Source organism: Pipistrellus hanaki, assembly GCF_964339955.1.
Source record: "Pipistrellus hanaki genome assembly, chromosome: 2".
Classification (NCBI taxonomy): domain Eukaryota; kingdom Metazoa; phylum Chordata; class Mammalia; order Chiroptera; family Vespertilionidae; genus Pipistrellus; species Pipistrellus hanaki.
The window spans coordinates 191602735-191630466 of NC_140504.1; the positions used below are offsets into that span (position 1 = coordinate 191602735).

General features: G+C 57.3%; 1 protein-coding gene across 1 annotated transcript; it reads right to left on the reverse strand.

The window, feature by feature from the left end:
• On the reverse strand, positions 1–27732 carry PADI1 (peptidyl arginine deiminase 1). The gene is made up of 16 exons (XM_084875244.1): positions 27621–27732; positions 20394–20574; positions 19282–19354; positions 18598–18659; positions 16976–17093; positions 16720–16845; positions 14567–14739; positions 14370–14473; positions 13119–13242; positions 12661–12768; positions 11205–11356; positions 7886–8030; positions 6352–6445; positions 5152–5231; positions 4790–4915; positions 1–2035 (listed from the first exon to the last, which is right to left on the reverse strand). The coding sequence occupies exons 1-16, from the start codon at positions 27710–27712 to the stop codon at positions 1802–1804; spliced, it is 1992 nt and encodes a 663-aa protein (XP_084731370.1). The 5' UTR covers positions 27713–27732; the 3' UTR covers positions 1–1801.

Sequence of the window (27732 nt, forward strand, 5' to 3'; positions counted from 1 at the left end):
CCTCCTCACACCCCACAAACAAACGCCAAGGAGACAGCCACTGGAAGAAATGCATGCTGACATTTTTATTGACCAGAAAGGAGGTCACCTGGATTGTCTTCAGAGGGGATATGAGTGTCCCCCAGCAGCCCCTGCGGCAATTCTGGCGCTTCGCACACCCAGTGCTGCTCTGGAGACTTGCTCCCCGTCTCTCTGCATTACCCCCTTCCCTCTCCGCCTTCACCTGGGGCCCCAGCCCCTGAAGATCTCCCTTCTCCTCTTGGCTCCGTCTAGGTTTCCTTTTGGTCACGATCAGAGAAGGAGCCGGTAGGACCGGGGGCTTGCAGAGGGGGTCCCACAGAGCCTTCCAGAAGGGGACCGGGAAGGTATGCTTCCCCTTACACCACCTTACACCAGAGCAGTTCCATTTTTATCAATTTCCTATGTTGGGTTTCCACGTAAGTGTCTGATTACTGAGTGTCCCAGGAGGTTAGCAGAGTTTAACCGCAGCTGGCTCAGCCCAGGTCTCACCAGGGGCCGCTGAAAACCCCCAGGTAAAGGCTCAGAGGCTGGGGGGGCCCTGAGGTGGCCCCTCAAGCACTGGGAGTTAGAGAAGAGGTCTGCTCCCTGCTGCCCAGGCCTGTCTGGGGCGAGGGCCACCTCTCACCCTGCACTGGCCAAGCCTGCCTGCCTGCCTGCCTGTGCAGTCCTGGTGACCTCCCGGGGCCGGACCTTTAACCCCTGTGGCAGCTGCATTTCCCTCCTAGACAAGGGGACACAGGACACAGGGGAAACCCAAGCTACGCTCGGGTCATGGGGTTGCTGAGGGAGCCCGGCAAGCCTTCCCCTCCCACCGCCTGCAGAAGGAAGGGAATAATTAGAGACTATTAAAGGGAATTAAACCCCACCTTCAGAGATAGCCTAATGGCCCCCCACCCTCCTCTCACATCCGGGCCCCTCCCTGCTGCATCTGAGCAGCCGGCTGCCTGCCTCACAGGCAGAGTCCGGAACCCAGGGCCCCGGAGCCCGGGACACAGAAGCCTGGCCCCAGCTCCTGTCCTGTGCCTCAGGCCTCTCTGCCAGCCTGGTATCCCCTGCTCCTGCCAGGCTTCCTGCCTTTGATGCCCTCCCAGGCCTCCCTTTGACCTCCTCGCGTTTTGAGCTGGAAGCAGCCAGCCCTCGTAATTAAAGGCTAGCCGAGCAGATAACAAGCACCCTGCTGAGGACAGAGGCAGGCATTAGAGGGGTTTAGTTGCTTTTTTTTTTTTTCCTTCTTTTTAAAGCAAACCCTCCGCAGCTGGCTTCCCCATCCTTATGGGCCTGTGTAAACCGGCTGAGAGGGCCGGGAGGCCACCGCCCGGGGTCCCCTGCAGGAGAAGACAGCCCAGGCCCCGGGTCCTACAGGAGCCACAGGTGGCCCAGGCCCAGGGCCCTCACATCGGAGCCCAGGCTCCCCGGGCCCCGTTCCTGGCAGTTGGAAGAGAGGACTGACACCCGGCAAGCACCAAGGGCCCCTCAGGACGGAGGGGAGCGATGCAAAGCCAGAGCTGCTGGTCTTCCCCGGGCCCCTGGGAGCTGTGCTGGAGCAGGAGAGGGAAGACGGAGGGTGGTCCTTCTCCGGCGGGCAGGCCGCTCCGAGGGGAGGCTGTGCGGTGCCCATCCTGTGCCCCCGTGCCCACGGTGGCCAGCACGTCTGCGGGCACGTGAGGGATGTGCACGTAGACCTCCCCCCGGAGGATGGAGGCCGGGGAGAGGTTCCTCGCTTTCACTCCGGCGGGCTTCCCAACAGGCGGGCAGAGAGGATGGCGGGCGGGGAGCAGGCTCAGGGCACCATGTGCCACCACTTGAAGGAGAAGGGCTGCCGGCGCACGTTGGTCCCGCAGTGGATCTCCCCGAGCAGCTTGTGGTAGGACAGGTAGTCGTCGATGAAGATGCAGTGGAGGCCCAGCGGCTCCAGCAGGGACCGCACCTTCTCCTCCAGGCAGCAGCGGCCGTTGATGATGGGCCCGTAGGGCTTGGGGATGCCCAGGTACTTGCCCAGGACCACCATGTTCACCTGCAGAAGAGACAAGGCAGGAGGGAGGCCCGGCTGGCTACGGACACTTGGCACATTGGGGACCCTTCTGGCCTGTGGCTCTGGCAGACACACCCCCAGGGCCTGTCCCACCCTGGCCAGCATCCCTGGGCCACCAGGGCCAAGGCTCTCTCAGAATGAAGGTCCTGCCCAGCTGGTGTGGCTCAGTGGTTGAGCATCGACCAATGAACCAGGAGGTCATGGTTTGATTCCTGGTCGGGACCGGCAGGAGGCAGCAGATGGATGATTCTCTCTCATCGTTGGTGTTTCTGTCCCTCTGTTCCTCTCCTTTCCTCTCTGAAATCAATAAAATTATATTTTTAAAGGAAGAACAAAGAAGGTCTATGGAAGTAGAGAAGAAATAGATCTATGGTTGGAAGAGAGGATTGCCAACCGGCAGGGCTGTTAGTAACATGCATGGGAGATTTATATAAAGACACACCTTCCTCTAACACTTTCTTCCATCTCTCAAAAAATTGGCATAACAACTTGGTTAGAACAAGAGTTTACCATCATCTGACAGACATTTGTACAAAAAAATATGCCATCGCCCTAGATGGTTTGGCTCAGTGGATAAAGCGTTGGCCTGTGGGCTAAAGGTTCCCAGGTTCGATTCCGGTCAAGGGCAGATCCCGGGGTTGCGGGTTTGATCCCCAGTAGGGAGCAGGCAGGAGACAGCCAATCAATGATTCTCTCTCATCGTTGATGTTTCTATTTCTCTCTCTCTCTCTCTCCCTTCCTCTCTGAAATCAATAAAAAATAATTATATATAAAAATAATTATATATTCCCTCTACACGGTCTACGGTGTGACTGTCCTTGTAGGGCTGGTGCATTTGTTCAGTGCACAGCTTGCTCAACTGTCCCTGGAAGCCCTGGTAATTACCACCATGTGTTGAGCATCTGCTATGTGCCCGATATATCATCACTAAACCGCACAGCCTTCCTCTGATGCTGGGCCTGGGACAGGTTAAGTAGTGTGCTCGAGGCCACACAGAGAACTGGGAGGCTGAAATCTGGTTTGGTCTGGCCCTTACCAAAACTCACGCGCTGTATCCTCTGCCAGAACGGAGCACTTAGGCGGCCTGGGGCTGAGACTGGGGTAAGCAGCTGGGAGCCCTTGGGGGCACCTGGGCTTATCTCCAGCGGCATCCCTGCTTCCCTATCTGGGGGCCCCAGCTGGGGGCCCTAGAGGGGGGAAGGGACATGTCCCCAGTGCAGGGCGTGGAGGTTCTTAGAGGAAAGGTCAACCCCCACTTGATGGCCAGAGGAGGGGACCCTCTGGACCCGCTTCTAGAGGGGAGTGCTGGGTCATCTCAGAGGGGGGTGGGCTGCCCTGGTCTCTGTGGCGTCCCATTCTCCAAGCCCTAGCCCCTCATCCCCAAGTTTGCCCTGCAGAGCCGTCTAGGCTGGGACCAACATTAATCTGAAGGGTCTCAGGCCGGCTTCGTGGCCTTGGCCCTGAGCGACCCACTTGCTCACTGATGGGCCAGAGTCTGCCAGGGGAGGGATGGGGCCGGGAGGCTAAGGGGAGGGAGAGGAGCCAGGTGCGGGGTGCAGGACAGAGCCAGCCAGGCGGCCCCTCCTGGATGAGGACTCAGGAGGCCGCCCCCTGGCTCGCTGGGGACCTTGAGCAAGCCAACCCTTCCCCTCTGTGGCCTCAGTTCCCCCATCTGACAAATGAGGGGTTCACTGAGCATTCCCTGCAGGCCCTTCCAGGAAACACAGACCGGGACCCTATGGTGTGTGTTGGGGAGTGGGCTTCTGGCAGGTGTGGGCAAGGCCACAGCCAAAGGAGGGGCTGACCAAGGTCATGGGCTCTGACCCAGGCCTTACCAGCAACCCTCAGCCAGACGGAAGCTGGCCACCCCTTAGAACCCTGCTGCTCAGTACGGTAGCCACTAGCCACCTGTGACGGTTAAAACTCAAACTAAAGATTTGGTCAGCCACACCAGCCACGTTTCAAGTGCTCAGTAGCCACGCGTGGCTCAGTGGCTCCCATGTCATTCTGTGCAAATACAGAACATGCCCATCACCCCCGAAAGTTCTCACGGCACTGCCTCAGGACAGTGGCTCTCCACCAGGGGCGATTTGCCCCCGGGGCATTTTGGTTGCCACAACAAGGGGGGAGTGGGGGAGAGCTGCTGGCATCTTGCAGGCGGGGACAGAGATCCTGGAACAGAGCACCGGTTCCCAAGAGAATAATGGGCACTTTGGCCAGGACCATGCCGATAGCATCGGGCCTCGCCCAGGGCCAGGCGGGTGAGCTCACAGTCTCTCACCTGCTTGTCAGCTGCCCAGGTAATGACAGCCCGGGAGGAGCTGCCGCCTGCCCCACCTGCTGGCCTCAGGAGCCCCGCTGGGGAGCAGAGAAGGCGGCTGAGGCCCAGAAACGGAAGCCCAAAACATGTGGACCCAAACCCACACTTCCTTTTCCCATTTGGGGAAAGCCACGCCCTGCGCCTGCGGGATGTTGTGCAGCGTCCCTGCCCCCGACCCCCCACTGGGTGCCAGTGGCACCCCCTTATTTAGGCAATCCAAATGCCCTGGGGGCAAAGTGGCCTCGGTGGAGAGCCACTGATTAGCACGGAAAGCACACACAAGCTGGGGGTGCGGGCCGCCCCGCCTGTGCCACCTGTCCCTGGACAGGGGTTCTCTGCTCTTCTCTGGAGGCCCAACGGGGTCCCCCCCAGGCCCCGGCCAGGCCCCAAGCACCAGCACAGCTCCATGCTCTCACCATGTCGGGGAAGAAGGCTTCGGCGTGGGGGCCCCTCAGGTAGAAGAGCTGCGGGATGTCCACGATGTCACGCTCGGTCAGGCCCAGCTCCCGCTTCAGCACCTCCCGGTTCCAGTCGATGCATTTCTGGGGGGAGAGGGAGGATCCAAGGCTTGCAGAGTGCCTACTGTGTGCAGCCTCTGTGCCTGTTCGCTACCTTTTTGCGACTTTGACCTTTGTGCTATTGCTACCCCAAGGTGGGGAAACCGAGGCTCAAATGACCTTTCCAAGGGCCCTACCCTACCCACAGGTCTCAGCAGCCCACAGCCATTCTCTCTGGATGATGGGGGACCCCCAAGAACGGGGGCAGGCCTGCCCCTCACCTGCACAAAGACGCTGTCGCTCTGGAGGATTCTGTCGGCCAGCAATTCATTAATGCTTCTCTTCACCTGCTGCTCTAACCCTGCAAGAGAGAGAGAGAGAGAGAGAGAGAGAGAGAGAGAGAGAGAGAGAGAGAGAGAGAGAGAGAGAGAGAGAGAGACGGCCCATGGGCTCAGGGAGTCCTGCCCAGGCCTCCGTGGGCCCAGGCCTTCATGATCTGGGCCAGACTTTCCTCCCCACCTCAGTGCCAGGGCCTGAAGCAAGGATGGAGAAAGCCAGAGAAGGAAACCCTGGTAGGACCTGGCTCTGGCTGCCAGGAAATCCTGGGGCTGGATCACAGACCCCTTGGGAAGGGACAGCTGGGCTCAGGGCCTAACAATCACCGTACTGTTACCATTATTGAACGCCCACCATCTCCTGGGACTCCCACTGAGTTTATTATTCACCTTTCAAGCACTGCTAGCTAGGGTTCATTATCCCCCCAACTCAGAAAAGAGGAAAGGGCGGCACTGAGAGGTTCAGAACGCATCTGTGATGTCACAGCCAGCAAATGGCAAGACCGGGGTTCGGACCCAGGTCTCTCCAGGCCGCAGGCCACTCCGCATCCCTTCCCAGGCTCCGTTCCTCCGGGGAGAGCTCTGCGCTCTGTGTGGGGAGGGGAAGGCGCTCCAGGGGGCCACCGGGCCTCCAGAGGGTCTGTCCGCTCCCAGAGGAGGGTCTGCAGAGGGGCCCTGACCACCCACCTGGCTCCTGGGCCCTCTTCCCTTACACCCCTAGCCCTGCTGCTCCCTGCGGCCTGGCCCGGGAAGGCCGCCTCCCTTTGAGTCTCGGTCTCCTTGTCTGTGGAAAGGGATAAGGAGAGGGCGTGGGAGACCCGAAGGGGTCAGAACGAGTGCCCAGCACAGAAGGGCACACGGGCATGCCCGTGCTCCCTGTTCTTTTCCTGCCCTGGGGTGTGGCCGGGGACCGCCCCCGGGCACATCACCACCTCTCAGCTCCCCTTTGCTAGCCCAGGAGAGGGAGCGCCCTCATCCCTAGCTCCCACGTGAGAGTCAGGAGAATTAGTGACATCAGGCTCTCAGCTCAGACCTGCAGACAAAGGGCCTGGAGACGGGGCACGGCCTGGAAAGGCATCGGCGGTGCCCAGGGCTGGCAGTGCCAGGGCAGCGCCCCCGCAGGACGCCTGGGTCCTTGGCACTCACCGTCGAACTGGAGCGCCTTGCCGTGGCCCTCCGCTTTCTTCTCCTGGAACAGTTTAAGGCAAGCGCTGGGGCTCGCCAGGAGCAGCCGGAAGCCCTGGCACAGAGGGAGGGAGGGAGAAAGCTCAGTGCACGGTTCCCCCCAGATGCCGGAGACCCCAAACTCAGGAGGGGCCTGAGTTCAGAGGCCAGACCACGCACGCGATACTCCTCTCACCTCAGCTTCACCCACCTGCTACAAAGACCTACCAACAGGTCCTCCAAGCTGGGTCAGGCCTCTAGGCCTTTGTCCATGACGTTCTCCCTGCCTGGGGGTCCTTCCCTGCTTTACCCACCTGGGAATTCAGGCCCCGTCCCAGGCTGCTTGCTCCCTGAAGGCTGTGCCCTCCCTGGCCATCTCTGCAAGGCGGTCCACTGAGGGACTGACATATTGGCCCAGAGCCCACTGTCTGGGTTTGAATCCTACCCTACCTGTTCATTGCCCTTCTGAGCCTCAGTTTCCTCATCTACAAAATGGGGACAATGATAATAGTAGCCACCTCATGAGAAGTAAATGAATTAAAACATCCTATCTAATAAAAGAGTAATATGCAATTTGACTGTCACTCCAACGCACAAGAGGGCTGCCCCCATGTGGTCAAAGATGGATGCCCCATGTGGACACAAGATGGCTGCCACAAGATGGCCAGCAGGGCAGGGCAGTTGGGAGGGACCAGACCTGCAGGGGAGGGCAGTTGGGGGGGACCCAGGCCTGCAGGGGAGGGCAGTTAGGGGCAATCGTGCTGGCAGGGAAGTAGTTAGGGGGTGATCAGGCTGGCAGGCAGAAGCTGTTAAGGTAAGGTGACCAGATGTCCTGCTTTTGGCGGGGCAGTCCCAATTTTTAACAATTTGTCCCACATCCCAGGGACTTCTTAAAAATGCCGCGGGATGCGGGACAAATTGTTAAAAATCAGGACTGTCCCACCAAAAGCGGGACGTCTGGTCACCTTAGATTAGGAACAATCAGAAAGGCACACAGGTGAGCAGTTGGGAGCCAGCAGCCCTGGATTGTGAGAGGGATGTCCGACTGCCCGTTTAGTAGGATCCTAGTAGGATCAGGCCTAAACGGGCAGTCGGACATCTCTCCAAGGGTCCCAGATTGGAGAGGGTGCAGGCTGGGCTGAGGGACACACACCCCCACCCCGTGCAAGAATTTTATGCACCGGGCCTCTAGTGTACACATCATAGGTGCTTAGTAAATGTTACCAATTTTTTTATAGGTGTCATTTCACGAGGGTCTTGGCTGAGAGGTGGGGATCAGAGGAAACACCCCGTAAGTGTGAGAATGTGTGTGAGTAGTGAGCCACTGAGCGCCCTCCTGACCTGAGCTCGGACCTCCTCTGAGAAGCCCTCCACGATGAATGCCCCCTGGCCTCAGGGTACCCTGCCCCTGAGCTCAGGATGGATTAGGTGTTGAGTTGGTTCCAAATAGCTTTGCCCTGTTTCATCCCATCAGTCAGGGAGGGAAGAGGTGGTTTGCGCAGGAGCGGGGGCACACCTTTTGGTCGGAGGTGGGCACGAAGGTCAGGAACTCGTCCACGTGGCCCACGGAGAGCCAGTCGGAGTAGAGCTCCACGGGCGCCTGCACCTGCTGGGCCTTCAGGAAGTCACGCACCACCTTGGCCATCCGCCGCCCACCTGACCTGCGGGGGAGGGAGAGAGTGGCCGTCACCTCATGGTGACCTGTGGGTGTGTCAGACGCAGGGCCCTGATGTCTCTCGCATCTCAGAGTTTTCGAGGATGTAGCGCATCTGAGGGTGTGGAGTCTGCATTTTGACAAGCATCTTAGCTGACTCAGGAGAACCACTGCCCCACTCAGCTTGTGGTTCTTGAGATGAAGTCTGAGCATTGTCAAGCCACCCTTTCTTAGCAGAGACAGGGAAGGACGGCGGGATGAGGGTGGCCTAGAACAGGGGGCAGGGGCGCAGGGCTGTGGAGACGTCACCCAGGCCAGGGCCGTGCCCCCAGTTCACAGATGAGGCAGCTGAAGCCTTGTCTAAAGTCAGAACAATATATTATTCTTCGGGCACTTTCCACTCTCCTTGACACAAGTAACCACATGCAAACACACGTACAGAGATTCTTTTCACTATGTTTTACGAGCCCTAATCAGTTTGGAACAGTGGATAGAGCGTCAGCCTGTGGACTCAAAGGTCCCAAGTTCGATTCCGGTCAAGGGCATGTACCTTGGTTGCAGGCACATCCCCAGTAGGGGGTGTGCAGGAGGCAGCTGATCCATGTTTCTCTCTCATCGATGTTTCTAACTCTCCCTTCCTCTCTTTCCCACTCTATAAAAAATCAATAAAATATATTTTTTAAAAATGTGTTTTACAAAAAAGGGACCACATGTCTTGCCTGGCTTGTCAGTTGAAGGACATATGGATGAATCCCAGCCAGCATCCAATCTGGTGCTTCTACCTTAAACAGGACACAACCCGGCCTTGCCCAGGCTCCTCCTCTGCCACCACCCAGCCAGTGACACCCCTGTCACCTAAACAATCGCAGTGGCCTGTCCCTTTCCCCGTTCTCACTGCTTTCGGCCTTGCTCCTCTGCAGCCTAACCAGAGGGGAGCTTTTAAATATGTCAGAGCATATCCCTCCTCTGGACAAAACCCTCACATCACTCTCATCTCACTAACTGTAAATGCAAAGTCTTCGCCAGGACCTGCACAGCCCCACCGATTCCGACGTCCCCTCCTGCCACTCTCCTCTTCAGTCACTCAGGTCCAGCCAAGCTGACCTCCTGCTGTCCCTCTAATACAGCAGGCACGTTCCTACCTCAGGGCCTTTGCACATGCTGTTCTTTCTACTAAGAATCGCTGCCCACTCCCCACAAGTTTAATTCAAATGCTACCTTCTTCCACTATGAGGCCTTTGAAATGAAAACAATTCCTCTTACTTTTCTCTATCCAGTGTTTCCCAAAGTGTGGTACGCGTACCCCCAGGGGTACGGGAAGAGTTTGGTGGGGGTACGCGTTGCACCGGAGTTTGGTGGGGATATGCACTGCACCGTGCTTAGCTGCGCCTAGTTCTATGTTCTCATGAGTACGAGGGGTACTCAGCGTTACAAAAATTATAGAAGGGGTACACATATGTCAAAAGTTTGGGAAACACTGCATCAGTACTGGTTGACACACTTCATGTCTTATTGTCTGGCTTCCCACTAGGATGCAAGTTCTAGGAGGACTGGGATTTTTGTCTATGCTCACTCTGTATCTCTTATATAATAGATGCTAAAAGTATATCTGTGAATGATATTCATTCCTTTGAACCACTAATCTGTGCTAATCCAGGGCTGATATAAATCAAATATGTCATAGACACCGTCTAGAAGGAAGTCCCCACAAGGTATAACCACCGGATTGGACAACACTGATTTGATTTTGGGGATGGGATTGTGGGAAATATTTTTCTTGTATTTCTGTTATCTTAATAGAGTGCTGGTAATTTTATTTTATTTTATTTTATTTTATTTTATTTTATTTATTTATTTAATCCTCACCTGGGGGTATTTTTATTGATTTTTAAATTTTTTTATTTATTTATTTATTTGTTTGTTTGTTTGTTTGTTTATTTATTTTTAGGGAGAATAGAAGAGAGAAGGAAAGACAGAGAGAAACACTGATGTGAGAGAAACACATCAATTGGTTTGTTTCCTCCTGCACATACTCCGAGCAGGGACCGGGCCAGGGCGGAGTCTGTAACCAAGATATGTGCCCTTGACCAGAATCGAACCCAAGACCCTTTGGTTTTCAGGCCAAGGCTCTATCCACTGAGCCAAACCAGCTGGGGCCAGTGTTGGCAATTTTAAAAGCCTTCTTACAAAACAGTAAGATGGTAGAGAAGAATTAGACTTTAGAAACTGCACATGAGCAGAAAGTGGCAGGAATCAGAGACATGGAGGGTGGAGGAGGGGCAGAGTCCCTCCTAGGGGTGCTCTACAGCCATCTGCCCAGAGGCAGGGGCAACCCAGGAGGCATCGGACCTGGTCTCTGAGCTACATCAAAGCTGCCACCAGGAGGCAGCATTGCACAGAGGTTGTTTTAAATGTAAGCGAAGAGAGTGGAGAACTACGACTAAGCAAGGACCGGCATTTGCTGGGCTCCGTGTGCCCGCCTGAGGCTCCCACACTCTCCTCACCAGCCACTCGCTCACCTGCAGCCCAGGCCGACCCTGGGCCCTTTCGAGCTTGGCTAGGACAGCAGATGTTTTGACCTCATACAGGGAGAAGGCAGCAGCTCTATCTCCTGCCTCTGCATCAAACTGCACATCTCCCAGCTCCTCTGGCTTTCAGGAGGCTGGAGACTTGGCTTTCTAGGTGAGGCCTCCTGAGACATAGGTATATCTGTACATGTGTCGTTAAGCTCACACAATTCAGGCCAAAGACCGTGAACATCCGTTTGTGAGTGTCCTCCTAAGATTCTGTGACCTTCCAAATCCAAGAGTCTAGGCCAGTGGTCGGCAAACTCATTCGTCAACAGATCCAACTATCAACAGTACAACGATTAACATTTCTTTGGAGAGCCAAATTTTTTAAACTTAAACTTCTTCTAATGCCATTTCTTCAAAATAGACTCGCCCAGGCTGTGGTATTTTGTGGAAGAGCCACATTCAAGGGGCCAAAGAGCCACATGTGGCTCACAAGCCGCAGTTTGCCAACCACTGGTCTAGGCCTCCGAGCCTCTGATCCTTGAACCCATGCAGGAAGCTAAGACCGCTTCTCAGACTGGAGACTTTGTTGGCGGTGAGGGAGCCGGAGGGTGGATGCTGCGGTCCGAGCCCTCCGCCCCGAGCCCCCCTCCCGCCCCGCCTCTCACTTGGGGAAGCTGCTGCCGATGAGGATCCGGCCCAGGGGGTACTCCTTGCCGCCCACGGTCACCGGAGGGCTGACATCCAGGTTGCCGAAGGAGTCGAGGCCGGAGGCGCCAGCGAAAGGGATTTCCTGGGTCACGTATCCAAAGTCGGGGCCCTGTGGGAGGACCGGCAAGACACATACACACACACACACCCGAAGGAAGGGTCAGTTAGAACAGAAAAACCACCTCTATCCACTGTTCACAGACTCCCCCATTCTCCGAGCACCCTACAATTCAATGAAAGCACCCTCACTAGAAAAGCCCCCAGTTTGGAAATCGGGCGACACACTCCTGCAGAACCCGTGGGCCACAGACTACATCCAAGTGGACAGTGGACAGCCTTTTTACCAGAAAGGCAACAAAAACACAGCGGATTGAAGCTGTCCTCCTGGGGAAGCACTTAGCTCTGAGCGCATATTAGGAAGGGAAAAGATTGACAACTCTTAGCTTCTTTCCAGCGAGGGGGTAAAAAATGACAAATTAACCCAAAGGAAGTAGAAAGAAGGAAAGGATAAAGGTGAGGGTGGAAATCAGTGGGAAAATGCCCTGGTCAGACACGCCCTTGACCCAGACTCACCCTGCAGGGCTCATTGCCCATTTGCTGGGTCTCGTCCCTGATCCCACCTGGCTGGGGTGAATGTCTTGCCCTGTCTGCCTGAGCAACCAACTTCCCCACCACAGCCCTCCCCGCTCAGACACCGGGGTTATCCGGGCAGTGGGGGTGTGGGGGCAGGGAACAGGCAGAGTCCCTGAGCTTCAGGACCTTTCTAGGCTAGCCCAGCAGTAAAGCACAGGAGCTATGGAGGCTGTCCAATGTCTACTTGGATGTAGTCTGTGGCCCAGCCTCTCTGGTTTTGCATCTTGGTGCCACCACTAGCTGTGTGGCCTTGGGCAAGTAGCTTAACCTCTCTGAGCCTCAGGAAGGAGAGACTTGAGGTGCCCCCTGGATTAAGTGAGTAACCCTGTAAAGTTGGGGAGTGCCTGGACCTCAGTGCACAGTTGCTAGAGCTGCTCTTGTGTGTAGGAAACAGCACACGCCTGGCACACAGTAGGTGTTCAGAAAACCTTGGTTACCTGAAGAGAGGCCCCAGCTCATAAAAGTAAGAGCCATGAGGGTTTAACAAGGGTGCATTCCCCTCAAAGGGCAGTTGGGTTTCCCCAGGGATGACCCTTATGTTGGCTTCCCCTTGGGGGAGAAAGGTCCTCAAGAAGACTTTATTGGCTAGCTAGCCCCTCCCAGAACATGGAGCAATTTGCATTCTATTTGCATATTTGCTCAAACCTCCCACCCCATTTGCCATAGCCCGTAGGCCACCTGTGTCCTTTTTGCCCCTAAAGGACCAGGACTGGGCAAAGCTGATCGGGGTCCCATCGGAGGAGCCACCCCAGGGGTTCCACTCCGCCCTTGGCCACATACCAGGATCCTCTTATAGGCGAACTCCTTCAGGCCCCGGTCCCGGGGGGAGTCAAAGACCACGGGGAAGGACTTGTGGGGTGCCTCCACGTAGCCAAATTCCATCTCGTCCTGGGAAGAAAGACCAAAGACTACAGTGACCTCCTTGGTGTGGTTTTTCAGAACAGGGTGATCCCCGCAGGCCGGGGCAGCAGATCCTCCCCAAGATCTGGGGGGAGGGGGAGGGGGGTGCAGGAGAGACCCCTTAGGACCTTGGCTAGGAGAGAACTCTGTCTGGGACCAGGGCATTTGGAGGGAAGCAGGAGAGACGGGTGATGCAGGCAGCAGGAAGCATTCCCCTAACCTGCATTCCCCACCCTGAGTCCCGGGTCCGGGGAGCCTGGCTTCTCTGGAGCCTTTCCCAAAGCCAGGCTCAGGCCGCCCGGGCCACCACTCTCCCCCAGGGTCTGCTCCACGCCCACCTGGATCCAGCGATCATTTCGATTTTCGACCCAAGGGCAGATGACCATCTTGCAGTTGGCTTTTGACACCAGGTCAGACATGTCCTTCAGAAATTTCTCATTTGAGCCATGAGCGTCTATCACGCTGCAAACAGAGGGAGAGGGGAGGGTAATAACGGCCTCTGACCGTAATCTTGGCTTTGGGGCCAGGAGGTGGGGGATGGATGGGGTGGCCTTGATCTAGTCAGTGCTGGGCCCTGTGTGGCCCTTGGTTGCAGAGATTCAAGCATAGGCCTCCCTTAGAGAGGCTCACAGGCTGAGAGACGGACAATGTCCCATTATCACATCGGGTGACAGGTGCAAGGTGAGGGGTAAGCCCAGGGCTACGGAGCCCGGTGGTGAGGCACCAGCAGGGGCAGCCATGGTGGAGGTGACCCACGGACTGGATCTCACTGGTTTAGGTGGTGGCCAGTGGGCAGGTAGCCCATCCACTCCTGTTCCACACGCCTGACCGGACCGGAGGAGTCTGGGTGGGGTTAGGAAGCCAGAGGAAAGAAAGAATTCCCTCTGAGCACCTGTTTGGCCACGCCCTTCCCCGCCTCTTGATTTATGTTTCAGGTCAACAGTGGCACTTTCCACTGGTCTGACCTCGATGCAGGGACCTGGCGTGGCCTTGCCAACAGAGGCTCACCCGGCCCTGGAGGGGAGGGGCCTGACGAGGATTCTGGGAGGTGGCAGAAGGACAGGGACCTGGGATGGGCCAGGGCTTCCAGGCCACCCCGGAATCTGGCTGTCCATGTTTATTTCAGGCCCAGGAGCACCCCCACATCAGAGAGAGGCTGGGTCTCCTGCAGCCACCAGCTGCCTGACATGGGCCTGGTCTCACTGCCTAGACCAGGGGTCGGCAAACTGTGGCTCACGAGCCACACGAGGCTCACGAGCTGCGATTTGCCGCCCTGTTGACTAATGAGTTTGCCGACCACCGGCCTAGACTGAACCCAGAATGTTCTGGGGCTGCCGCAGGCAGGACAGGGTAGGGGCAGGGGCACTGGAGGTTGAGTCGGTGACCTTGGCCAGGGCCTTTAGCTGCTCACGGCGGGTGGGCTGACGGGCCCAAGCCTGCCCACTGCTGTCCTGCTCCCAGGTTGCGCCTGCGGGAGCCCTCACAGATTCCATCCGGTCCAAGTGAGGGGCCCACCACAGAACAGCGTCTGTTCCTGTCTCCCCAATTCCAGAGATGGCAGGAGAGCTGCAGGGGGAGTGAGGCCTCACCTGCACACATACAGCTCCAGGGGGGGCTGGGTGTTGGGGGTCATGATCCAGGGGGCCATGCGGAAGGCCACAGTGTCTGTGAAGATGGGCACCTCGGGCAGGGTCTACGGGGAAACGAGGACTCAGTGGTCCCGGAGCCTCCAAACTGGTCCCCCGAGTCCCTCAGCCCCTGTCCCAGCCCCCGATGCCCTACATACCCCCACGTCCACCAGGCTGACGCTGAGAGAGACCAGCCCCGGGAAGTCAGCACTGGGGAAGGTGAGCCCCTCCACATAGAAGTTGATTTTCTGCTCCCCTGGCTGCCGCTCGACTTCGTAGGACAGGTGCTGGGGCCCCAGCACCTGCCTGTAGTGTGAGAGGGAGTTCCCACCTAGGGGAAGCAGAGTCAGCATAGGGGCCAGCGCTGGGGCGGGGGTGTGGGGCTGTGAGGACAGGAGAGAGGAAACCAGGGGCAGAGCCACCTCTGTGTTCGAGCTACTCCAGCTCCGCCATGCACAAGCTGTGTGACGTCGGCTCAGTGACTCAGCCTCTCTGAGCCGTAGTTCCTCTTCTGGAAATGGGCTAACATTCTATTTCTCATGAGGTCAATATAAGCTTTAAACCAGCTGGCACAAAAGGCGAAGACAACCCAAATCAACAGATGAATGGATAAGCAAGTTGTCATATGGCCGCACAATGGAATATTATTCGTGCAGAAAAAAGAATGTAGTACTCATAGATGCTGCCACTTGGGTGAATCTTGAAAGCACTAAGTTAAGTGAAAGGAGCCAGACACAAAGGCCACACAGTGTCTGATTCCACTGGTATGAACTGTCCAGAATGAGCAGATCCATGGAGACAGAAAGCAGGTTAGTGTTGGCCAGGAGCTGGGTGTTGGGAGGGGGGGAAGATTGGGGAGTGACTAGTAATGAGTACAGGGTTTTTTCTGGGGGGAGGGGATGAAAGTGTCTTGAAACTAGAGACAGGTGGTGGTTGTACAACATTGAGAATGTACTAAGTCCCACTGAATTGTTCCCTTTAGAATGGTTAAGTTCATGCTACCTGAATTTCACCTCAATTTTTAAAAATATATTTTACTGATTTTTTACAGAGAGGAAGGGAGAAGGATAGAGAGCTAGAAACATCGATGCAGAGAAACATCGACCAGCTGCCTCCTGCACACCCCCTACCGGGAATGTGCCTGCAACCAAGGTACATGCCCTTGACCGGAATTGAACCTGGGACCCTTCAGTCCGCAGACTGACGCTCTACCCACTGAGCCAAACCTGTTTCGGCCACCTCAATTTTTTTTAATTGATTAGTTAACCTGGCTGGGTGCTCATTGGCTGGAGCATCATCCCATGAACCAAAAGATTGCGGCTTCAAGTCCCAGTTAGGCACATACCTAGGTTGCTGGTTTGTTCCCCAGTGGGGGTGCATACAGGAGGCAACTGATCCATGTTTCTCTCTCACATCCATGTTCCTCTCTCTCTAAAAATCAATAAAAACATATCCTTGGGCAAAGTTTTTTTTTTTTATTTTTTTTAAGAGTAGTAAAATTGAGAGAGAAAAAAGTGGTGGTTCTGCCCGCCTCCTTCTCTCCTGGGAACTGTCCAGGCGGTTCTGGTCTCATCCTGGTTGGCTGCCATTCCCGCACCAAGGCTTGCTCCTGCTCTGGTGTCACGGTGTTCCAGGCCCGGCCCCGGCCTAACCTGCCACCACTGATGCATTGAAGGAACCCTCTGGTTCCTGCCAGGCTCATTTAGCCAGAACAACAAGTCTGGGTCTGTTCAAACAGAGACGCATGAAGAGGAAGAAGGAAGGGGCAGGAGAGGCCTCCTGCTATTAATAAAAATGAGGAAGGGCACTCAGGATTAAGGCTGGGTAAGTTTTAAGTCACAGACTTTGATTTATTATATCTCTGGTAGACTTCCCAGGGGAGGCCTGGGTCTCAGCTTTGCTGGTTCCTGCCCCTCTTCACCCCCACTGGACAGAGCTTCTCTGGGCATTGGGGGCTCATCCCGAGCTGAGTGACCAGAGGGAGGAGGAGGAGAGGACATGGGAGCAGTGGAGAGAGAAGGGGCTTTGGCACTCAAGAGACCTGGGTTTGAATGCTTGTTCCACCCCCACAAGTGGTTGTGTGACCTTAAGACAGTAAATTCAAGCATCTGAGCCTCAGTTTATCCCTCTGTAAAATGGGACTAGTTATCGAGCCTCCTTCTTGGGTAACATGCTGTGTCCGGATGGAGTGGCTGTGTGTGAGCTGTAATGAGAGTTATGGAAGGTGATGGAAGGAAGGGGGAGAGATGGACGAGAGAAGACAGAGCTTGGGAAGCAGAGGACGGACAGGGCAGGACACCGGGCCACTCACCCCGCGCACAGAAGACGCCCACTCTTTTGGAATCGGAAAACGGCACGCTCAGGACCAGCTTGTGGCTGTCGAAGAGCTTGTCGGGGCCGTCGCAGGTCAGCACCATGGGGGACATGTCCTTCAGGTCTGAAGCGAGTGGCACCCTTGAGACAAGCCTCCCTCTACCCCATTGGCCGGCTCCCATCCCATCCCCTCTGACCCTTCACCACTGCACACCATTCCCCTGGACAACACCAGGGTCCCCGCCGTCACTCACCTTCCAGTGACGTCAGCTGACTGTTGTCAAGGTCAGGCCTTCTGGACCTGGGACTATCCCGGTCACAGTTCACCAGCAGAATGGCCCCATAGCCCGCAGGGCCCCAGTGCCAGGTTTTCTGTGGTAAAACAAGAGACCTCGGGGTCAGGGGAACCCAAGGGGCTCTGGGAAGGGGCTCTGGACATGGCTAGGGCTGGCTGCTTTGTTAGCTTGGAGACGTTTGTATCCTGTGTCTGCTTGAAGATTTACATGCCTGCATGGCTCATGGTTGAGCTGTGACCTATGAGGCAGAAGGTCACGGTTCGATCCCTAGTCAGGGCACATGTCCAAGATACGGGCTCGATCCCCAGTAAGGGGTGTGCAGGAGGCAGCTGGTCAATTATTCTCATCATGGATGTTTCTATCTCCCTCTCCCTCTTCCTTCCTCTCTCTGAAGTCAACAAAAACATATTTTAAAATAAATAAAATCTTTTTTGAAAGGTTTGCAGAGGGCTCATGGATTTGGGCACTGAGCTCCATCCAGGTCTCTAACCCAGAGCCCCTCCACCCTGTGGGGTGAGTGACCTGCGCACTGTTCACAGAGGCCCCACCCAGCCGTCGTCACCACACTCAGCCCAGCCTTCGCCAGCCTGCCCTTCGCCAGGACAGAGGCTGCCTCGCCCTGACCTCGATGGGACTGGAGGAGAGTCCTGGAAAGCCTCCTCATTCCGCACCCTCCTGGGGCCTGTGCACCCACAGTCCCACAGACCCCGCACAGAGGCCCGAGCCGAGGCGGGAAGGATGCCCGGGGCCCTGCCTCCGTGGTCAATCGAATGATCCACGCTCTTCCTGACACGCCTCTGCTTTCTGCCCACCAACCCCGCAGTGCAGCTCACTCTCCCACCTCACAGGAGAGGGGAGAGGGGCTGTGAGACGTCACGTAGACGGGATTCAAACTCTGGTCTGGGGGTTCTGCCAGCATATATGGCGCTTGTGTTCACCCCTCTGGTTAGGGGCTGCCCTGCCCCAGGGCCCAAGACGTGCCTTGTGAGATTGGCCCCACTCACCACGTGATCCAGGCAACCCAAACCATCCATGGCAGCCCTGCCCCATCCTGTCTACCAACCTGTGGTCCAGGCTTCCTCTCTGGGGTCTTTCTCTGCAAACTACATCTTCTGCCCTCCAGGATGGCTCTGAGTACTTCCTATGGGGTACTGCCTTGAGCCCCCCCCCACCCCCTCACTCTTTAGGGTGTAACTGGGCTGTCCACAGCCTCCTCCACTGGAAGCCTCGCCTTCATCAGTTACTCAGCAACCTTTAGGAAGCACCTGCTGTGTTTGGGTTCCAAACACAGCCTACGCAATAGAAAATGGACCAAGCACATGAACCAGCCCCAAGGGTAAGGTGGCAGAAGAGAGACCCAGAGGGTAAGCTGCTGTGCATCACACAGTGTGAGTTCCTCCCCCTGGGCCATCTGACAGTCCCCAGATGGGTCTCCTGCATGGCTGGGTACCACAGACCCTTGGCATCCATGGCCCTTCTGGAGGGAGGGCTCATCCCCATCCATCCCACCCCACCCCAGGCCCATCCCCAGGTTCACCTGTCTGCCATCCCCAGGTTCACCTGTCTACCCCGAGCCTCACCTTGTCGCCTTGGCTCCGCTTCGCCTTGCCCTTGCGGGCCATGTCAACATCCAGGGAGACGTCTAGAAAGGGACGGGGAGGAGTTGCCAGGGCTCACCGGACCCCACCCTCTGCCTACAGCATCCAGGGGGGGAAAGCTTTGCACACCCCACCCCCCAGGCCCCTGAGAAGTGGGAAGCTGTTCCGGGACGCCCTTGGGCAGCCCTGTGTGGTGCTGGGTGCTGGAGGAACCCACATCTTTGTGTCTTGAGTTTCTTGCTCATCTACACTCGCTGAGTTGGAGGCCCTGGCTCCCATGGTTGGGGACTAGGCCTGAGGCTCTGGGTGCTGGTTTCATAGCTCTCAGGGCCAGCTGCCCTGGTGCTCAGGCTGGGGGGGAAGGGGGAGGGTAGTACGTGGCTGTCTAGGGTTTAGTGCCGGCCTGGGGGTTCCCGTGGGTGTGACAGTGGGACTCCAGGTGAAGGGGCCATTGAGGGTCTAGCTGTTGACACATGGGCAGTGCAGTTTCTAGATACCTGTGGTCCTAGGTATTGCTGGGTCTCCCTCTCTGATGTTCTAGGGAGCCACACCCCTCAATGGTGGAGGAAGCAGCCATGGGCTTGGACTCAGGGCCCCCCTAAGACTCTCCACAGCCATCACGGAGGAGTGGGGGGCGATGCAGAGAGCCGGGGAGGCGGTACGTACCGACGCCAGTAAGGAGGAGCACACTCTGGCCCAGGACACGGTCCTCGCTCCGCCCGAAGTAGGAGACCTTCACCTGTGGGGACACGGTCAGCCCTAAGCCAGCATGGCCGCTGCTTCAGAGATGGCAGTGACCAGGGGTTTGGGGGTGACCCACACCTCCCAACAGCCCTGCTCAGAGGCAGGGCAAGGCCCGGGGTCCCAGGTCCTCCCTGCTGCTGCAGGCCCATGTCTCAGAGGCTCCAGGCCTGGATCCCGAGCTGCCTTCTCTGGCTAGCGAGGCTGTGGGTGCCTCCCCAGCTTCCGGGGCTGGGCAGGGTGGGGGCAGAGTCTAGAGGGAGCAGGTGATCCCTCAGAAACTCATGGGGGATGTCAGAGAGAAAGAGTGAGAGAAGGAGCATCCACTGCCATTGACTTAGGCCAAGTTACTCAAGGCCTCTGTTTCTTGGCCTGTAAAATGGGAACAATGACCTCCATCCCATAACAGCCAGTGGTGATGAGCTTTTCCCCAGATCCAGAACCCATGCCAAGTGCTCTCTCCAGGGCCCTTCGAAGGCCCCCCAGAATGGCCCCAGTAGACAGGGCCCATGCGTAATGAGGCCGCTCAGGGCCCTGCTGTAAGTCGAGGAGACAAGGTCTGAGCCCGCTGCGGGGCCTCTGCCCTCAAAGGCTGCTCAGTCCCTGCCCAGTCAGTGGGTCCCTGTGTGGGGTGGGAGGCTGGGGCAAGTGAGGAGGCTGTCATCTGAGCAAGAGAAGACTTCCCCATGCTCTAGGTGTGCCCCTGCGTCTGCCCGGGGGCACAGGTCCAGCCCACACCGGAGTGGGGGCTGGGTTGGGCGTGGTGTCTAGGCTGAGCACAGGATTGGTGTGGGATGTGTGTGACCCTGACGGGAGAGGAGCAGGCGGTGGTTTTAGGGAGAATTCATTCACGTGGACGTGCCACGTTGGGCCTCGGGCGGGCTTCGTGTGTGAGGTGTCTGCGGAGCTGTATCAGGATGTGTCATGTGGACGCAGGTGTCCAACGCCTTCGGGGTTTGGGTGAGTGGGGTGACATGTGGATGAGGTATGCTTTGAGGGGCTCTTACCTTGGGTGCAGGTGGGGAAGGGCCTCTTACCTTGAGATCGTCTAAGGCCTTACTGGCTGTTTCCACGGCTACAGTCAGGTCCACATTGGGGTCCAGGGGCCATTGGGTTCTGTCTGCGGGCACCGTCACCCGTGTTGGGTCGTAGAGGATGAAGATGTGAACCCCGGGGCTCCCGGAGACCCGGAAGGTCCAGGCGCCCCTGGGCACATCGCTGCCAGAGAAAGGAGAGCGGGGAAGGGTCCAGGGCTCAGGAGTGTGACCATAGCAAGGCCACCCAAATGCCACCCTGACCACTGGGCTGGGAATGGTGGGGGAGGGCCACGGGCCAGGAGGCCAGCCCGCTGGGCACTGGGCAGCCTAGGCTCCATCCAGCTGTCCTCTGACCTTCATGTGGCTCACCCGGGCACATGACCCCCGGCCTCAGTCTCCCCATCTGTAACACGAGGGGGTGGAGCAGAGCACTGGTGCTGAGCCCTTCCAACAGATCTCCCTGGGGGCCTGAGACATCAGACAGCCCAAGCTCAGCGGTTAGAGCCTCAGCCCACGGACCAAAGGGTTCAATTCCCGGTCAAGGGCATGTACCTGAGTTGAGGGTTCACTCCCCACCCCCAGTCCGAGTAACTGCAGAAGGCAACCAATCTGTCGTCTCTGTCTCTCTCTCCCTCCTCCCTCTCTCCCTCCTTCCCATTCTCTCTGAAAAGCAATGAAAAAAATATTCTCAGGTGAGAATTTTTTTTAAAAAAAGGGGAGATGGGGATGGGGCCAAGTCACTAAGTTCAACCTCCAGTTTCACAGCAACCCCGAGAATCCAGGAAGCAGAGACAGCAAACCTCTGGACACCCCACCCCCACCCCCACCCCCAAGGCGTCCTGCTCTCCTGCTGCCAACAGAAACCCACTGTCAGCGCCACTCCCGGGGCCGCTGGGCAGCCTCCCCACTGGTCTCCCGAGGCCTCCGGGGCCTCTCCGGCTGCTCCACACGCAGCACGCCTGAGTCACATTGTGCTGCTCCTTTATGTTCACAAACAGTGGGGCCCGTCACACTCAACAAAGCCCCACAGTGATAGACACGGTCCCCCCTGGTGGCTCCCTGCCACCTCCCTACCTCCTCCTCCCCACTACGCACCCCTCCCCCTTGCCCACTCTGCTCCGGCCACACCGACCTTCCAGCTCTTCCATGAAGCTGCCAGGCTGGCCTGCCCCGGGCCCCTTGCACTGGCTGCTGCCTCTACATAAAATGGTTTTCCCCCACACCTCACCCCCCAGCTATCCGCAGGCTCCCTCCCTCACCCCCTTCCGGGATCGGCTTAAATGTTATGTTCTCAATGAGCTTTCCCATCACCCCATTTAATCTGCAGCTCACCCCGCCTCCCCCCACCTCCTGTTCCTCTGCTGATGCTCACTCACTCCGTTTATTGCCCGTCTTTCCTGCTGGAAGCTCAGCTCTATGAGGGCAGAGTCTGTTTTGCTCAGCTCTGTGTCCCCAGCACCGGTAACCATGTCTGGCACGTAGCCGGAGCTCATAAGCCCTTGTTAGAGGCATGATTGGGCTCCGGTACCTCTACTCGGCAGGGAGACTCGCCCATCTGTGCCCGGGAGGGATCTGGAACTTGGCTGGTGCCAGTATCCAGGGCATCTTCTCCCCGTCCACCTGGTACACCACATCCACCTACACCCCGGGGCTCTGGGCTCCAGAAAGGGGGCTGAGAAGCCCTCCATCGGCCAGCCCCCAGCCTGGGGCGCTTGTCTGCCAGGCTCCATCCCTCTCCTCACACCACCAGCTGCCCTGGCCACGGCCACAGCACGTGCAGAGGCTGGCCTTCCTGGGCCGTACGGGAGGCGACGCTCTGCAAACTCGGGCCACAGGCCCCCAGAGCGAGGCCAGCAGGCCTCAGAGGTGCCTCCTGTCCTTCGTCCCCTGAACAAACCTGGACTGTGCACCCCCTTGCTGAGTGCTGCGCTAAGGCCCTGGGTGCCATGTCTCCAGCACCAGTGAGCAACACCCCATTCCTTACATCTGGAATCTTCCCTCAAATCCTCCAGCCCACCCAGGGCAGAGGGATAGGGTCCGGGAGAAGGAGAGGAAACTGGAGGTTAGATGTGACAGGAGCTGGAAAGGGAAAGGAGAAGGTGAAGAGTGGGGGTGATGCCAAGACTGGAAATGATAAGGAGAGGGGGGCACAGAAGCGGGCGGGAAAGCGGGGCCGATGGGGCTGAAAATGGCAGGTGGCAGCAGGGGTCAGGGGTCAGGTAGCCCCCGGCCACGGAGGCCCTCCCTGATAACACACACTCCCCCTTCCCATGTCCAGAGTCTACAGCTCACGGACCTCTTGTGGCCCCCAGGGGACTTATGGGGGACCCTGGCCTCCTAGTTTCCAAGAACCTTCAAATTCAGACGCTAACACGTGCGGGGGGAATGGGAGGCGGAACAGGCTGGAGGGAGGAGAGGAGGTCCGAGAGAGGTGTGAAACCCGTGTCCCAGCCCGGCTGCTGAACCTGCCCGTCACTGGGATTAACCCGGCATCAATCCTGTCATTAAACCGCCACGTGAAGAGCACGCGTACGCCTCGCTGCACTTCCGTGCAAGTTAAACGCACTCGTTCATTCCTCATTAATTAAGGAATTAAGAACACATTGGCCACACGTTTTAGAACTTTATCCCGGCATTTTCTTGTTTTGGAATAAGGGAAGGCAGCCGCCTGGGTCCTCGCTCTGGCTCGTCTGAGAGGTCCCATAGCGACCTCGCACTGCGCTCCTTGAATTCCAGTCTCGGATCCCAAGGGTCTCTTTGGCTTTGATGCGTTTGCAGGGCTGAGGGAGGCTTGGGGAAAATTCCAGGGGAATATCCCTGTCCCCCACCCAGCCAGCCTTCTTCTCCTCCATCCCGAAGTAAATGGTCATCATGGCCTCCAGGCTGGGGCTCCGGTTGCGGCCGCTGGGCAGACAAGGAGGGCCAGGCTGGACCACTAATGGATTCCCCATGTTGTATGAGTCCTCTGGGGGCCAGGGGATTCTGGCCAGACCTGGGTCATGGTGCTGAGCTAGCCCACTGGGGAGGGGAGGGGAGGACAGGGTGGTGAGCTGGCCCTCTGAGGTGAGGGGTCAGGGTGAGAAGCTAACCCACTGGGGTGAGAGGTCAGGGTGTGATGAGCTTGCCTGCTGCAGGGAGGGGTAGGATCTGCAGCACATGCTACAGGGGAACTCTAAGGGTTTCTCGGGCTGAGACACCCTGGGGCACATGATCACCCAAACACAAACATCTCTCCAAACCACCTGGGAGGGATGAATCACTTCCCGTGACGTCACCCCCACACGCCCATCTCCGCCGGCTCTCCTGGCGGGTTCAGACTCCGGGCAGCCGGGGTGACGGCACACCTCCCCCTCTGGGAACCTCCCCCTCCCCCCAGCAAGGCTGGCTGGAAACCCCTTCCATGGCCTCAGCTGGCTAATGCACCCAGTAAGGGGGTGGGGGAGCCCCAAGTTCATGATCAGGTGCAGCCTCTTCCTCCTAGCCGGCCAAGGCCTTGCAGTGAGCCTCAGGCTCCTCTTCAAACGTGCCCAGGCTGGCAGCACCGTCCCCTTTGTTCACCTCCCTTGGCACTTCCACCTCCCTTTCTGCACCCACGTCAGGCCTCGCCGGCAGGGGGTTCTCCGGGTCCCTTTCCACCAATCCGCTGCCAAAGCAGCTCCTGCTTTCTAGTGCGGAGACGCCATGGCTCACACCCTAGTGACCACCATCGCCGGACAGGAGGTTCCTGGCGGGCTCTTGAGTGGAGGTCTCTCAGAGTGCTCACTCAGGACCCCGAAGCAACACCCCCTCTCAGAGCCAAGCAGAGCCCGGAGCTACGGGCAACCCAGGGCCCGCGCTGGGGCTGCTGAGGTGCTTGTGGTCCCAAAGGAGACACAGTCAGCAGCATCCTCTGTCCCTCGACACGCACCCTGGCCTGCCCTCAGTCCTCCCGCGCTCTGAGGCGTGATGGAAAGCACAGGTCCTGCACCCCCAGACCTGTCATGGCTGTGAGTACTATCCATGCACAGGGCCCTCAATGCACGTCTCATACATCCTCCTCCTAACCCAGTGGTCGGCAAACTCATTAGTGAACAGAGCCAAACATCAACAGGACAACGACTGAAAGTTCTTTGGAGAGCCAAATGTTTTCAACTTAACCTTCTTCTAACGCCACTTCTTCCCAATAGACTCGCCCAGGCCGTGGTCTTTTGTGGAAGAGCCACACTCAAGGGGCCAAAGAGCCACATGTGGCCCATGAGCCGCAGTTTGCCAACCACGGTCCTAACCCAATACGGTGCATGCTATTGTTTCTCCATTTGTCAGATGAGGAAACTGAGGTTCAGAGGCGTGCAGCAGCTTGCCCGGGGGCACTCCGCCATGAATCGGGGAGCTAGGATGAGAAGCCAAGTCTGTCCAACTCCAGAGTCTGGGCACTTCACCTCCACGCTGGACTGAAGAAGGGATGCCGCTCGTCTTGTTGGGACTAAGAGAGGGCCAGGGGCTTGGCCCAGGCCAGACAAGTCAGTGGCGGAGGGGAAGGCTCCCAGAGGTCCCCGTGTCCAACTCCGTCACAGGAGACCTGGCTCCCAGTCCAATGCTCACCAAGGGCCTGAGGTTCTGAAATCCCCTTCCAGAAACAGCCACCCACGGGATGGGAACAGGGGTCTGGAGTCAGGAAGACGGGGCCCACTAGGGACCTCTTTCCTCCCCTGGGTGTTAAAACAGGGTTGCCGGAGAAAGTACAGGATGCCTCGCTCAATTAGAATTTCAAATCTGGCCGAAACCAGTTTGGCTCAGTGGATAGAGTATCAGCCTGCAGACTGAAAGGTCCCAGGTTCGATTCCAGTCAAGGGCATGTACCTTGGTTGCAGGCACATCCCCAGTAAGGGGGGTGCAGGAGGCAGCTGATTGATGTATCTCTCTTATCGATGTTTCTAACTCTCTATCCCTCTCCCTTCCTCTCAGTAAAATAATCAATAAAGTATTTTTTTTTAAAGAATTTCAAATCTGAACAGCAGATTTAAAAATACAAGTACGTCCCATGCAATACCCACAGTGGACCCCTGAAACCGTGTGGGTGGTATTTATACACTCCATCTTTCGTCCTACACATGCATACCCACAGTAAAGTTTAACTGATAAACTGAGCTCAATAAGAGAGGAACAGCAATAACTAATAATCAAACAGGACAATTATAACAGGATCCTGCAGTACACGTTCTATGACTGCTGTGGCCGATCCTCTCCCGAAAGACCTTATTATGCGGGGCTCACCCTTCCGTCCCTCGTGCTGAGGTGGGAGGGTACGAGGCCTACGTGACCAGACACAAGCAGGTGGGTGCTGGACCACAGGGTGATTCACATCCCGGGCAGTGAGGTATGTCATCACACTACTCAGGACGGTGCACAGCTTCAAACCCCTGAATTCTCTATTTCTAGAATTTCCCATCTAACATTTTGGGGCTATGGTAGACCACAGTGAACTAAAACCGTAGAAAGCAAAACCGAGGATCAGGGGGAACTACTGTACTTAACAACAACAACAACAACAACAACAACAACAACAACAAAAGCTGCTGTTTATCTGAAACGCACCCCTCACCGGAAGTCCTCTGTGTTCATTTGCTAAGTCTGGCAAACCCTCCCCGTCCCATCCCCCTCCTCCCCCGGGGTAAAAGGGCAGGAGACGGGGGAATAAAGCAGTCATAATATCGCATGTAATAACCATGGATGGTGTCCGACGGGCACTAGACTGACGCGGCTGGTCACTTCCTAAGTTCTATAAATGTCTAATCACCATGCTGTATGCCCGAAACTAACATAATAGTGCACGTCAACTGTAAAAAAACCCACCCACTCTCCCTCCCAGGAGCATGCCCGGGCTGTCACCTCCCCCCCTGCCTCCCCCACAGGTGTGCACCTCCTAAACTCCAAGGGACCCCAGGAGACTTGCAGCCAGGGGGAGGGGGACAATGGGCAGCAACCGCTGGTCCCCCAAGCCTGTCCCCAAGGCCCCTTTGCTCTGACTCTCCGGGGAGCTGACAGCAGCCCTGCCTGGGCTCGCTTCTTCCCCAAACATGCCCAGAGCCAAAGCAGCTTGGCCTCATCTCTCTCCTGTGGCTTCTTCTACCCTCAGCCCTGCCTGTTTCACTGCCTCCAGCTTTAATATACACACTCTCAGAATCAGAAGAAGGAAAAATAAATTTCTGTAAAGGAGCGAGAGAAGATGGGATCTCTGCTGACCGCTTAGTTCCGGGAGAACCAACCCCACCGCAGGGGCCCCAGTAGGACCTGCAGGGTTCCTGGCTCTCCTTCCCCGGCCCTGTCACGGGGCCTCAGGCCACTGCGGAGAGAGGGCCGGCCCCAGGGCTCCGGGACCGGAGGCGCACCTGAGGCCTGGTGGCAAGCCGGGCCCAGCATTCACTCACCGGACTGGGAGCGTGCAGGCACTGAGACCCAGGAGGGCTGTAGGAGCTCAGACCCCCACCGTGTCACAGCCCCAGCCCCGTCTGGGAGAGAGTTCCCGCCTGAGCCCTCATTGGCAGGCCTGTCCGTACAGCAGGATGGAATCCACAGCTCATCTGTCAGAGCTGGGAAGGCCCCAGGGATCCTCAAGTCTAACTCCAGCAGCGGCCAGGTGGGGAGCCTGAGGCTGTGCCAGGTCCCTGAGCCCGCCCCCATCTGGGCAGAGCCAGGGCAGGGAGGATTTGGGCTGACAGAAGCTGCTGCTGCTGCCCCCTCCCCCACCCCCATCGTGGCCAGCACAAGCCCCTCTTGTTTGTTCTTTTCCTTTCTTTAACTCATTGAATCAGCCCCTAATTAGTCCCTCTTGATGCCTATCACCCTGATTAGGTTTCAAGGATCAAGTTGCCACACACCTCACTCCTTCACCTCAGAGAGGGTGAGCTGTTGGCAAGAAACTGAGGGACGCCCAGCCCTGTTCCCTGGTTTGAGCAACTCCTTCTGATGCTCCCCTCCACAAGCTCCATCAGTCCCCAGAACGCAGAGCCCAGACCCCAAAGCTTGACCCCAGGGCTCAGAGCTGGAACCCTTGTCCAGGGGCTCGAGGCCAGTGTCCTGACCCTGGTGCCCAAGGTGGACCTGATACCCTAGGACCCTCCCTCCCAAGCCCTACAGCCAACCCCACCTGCGCGACTGTCAAAACAGGAACCGGGCGCCCATCCCACACCCACCCCATTGCCTCTGCTCCTTCCCCCTGCAGCCAGGTGGGCGCCTCTGGGTTCTCACCTGTGAACGTCCACAGAGGTCTCCACTCCCACCACGCACACCGCATGGGTGGGCTTCTTCAGGCTCAGCCGCACCATCCGCTGTGAGGCCATCCTCCACCTGGCTCCCGGCC

Bases quoted from the DNA above. Each gene is read 5' to 3' on its own strand.
- PADI1 (XM_084875244.1), bottom strand. From the start codon at position 27,712: ATGGCCTCACAGCGGATGGTGCGGCTGAGCCTGAAGAAGCCCACCCAT. The intron at 20,575-27,620 runs GTGAGAACCCAG...TTTCTCTGGCAG, and splicing joins ACCTCTGTGGACGTTCACAG to CGATGTGCCCAGGGGCGCCT. The intron at 16,846-16,975 runs GTGAGTGACGGC...CACTCGCTTCAG, and splicing joins TCAGCTGACGTCACTGGAAG to ACCTGAAGGACATGTCCCCC.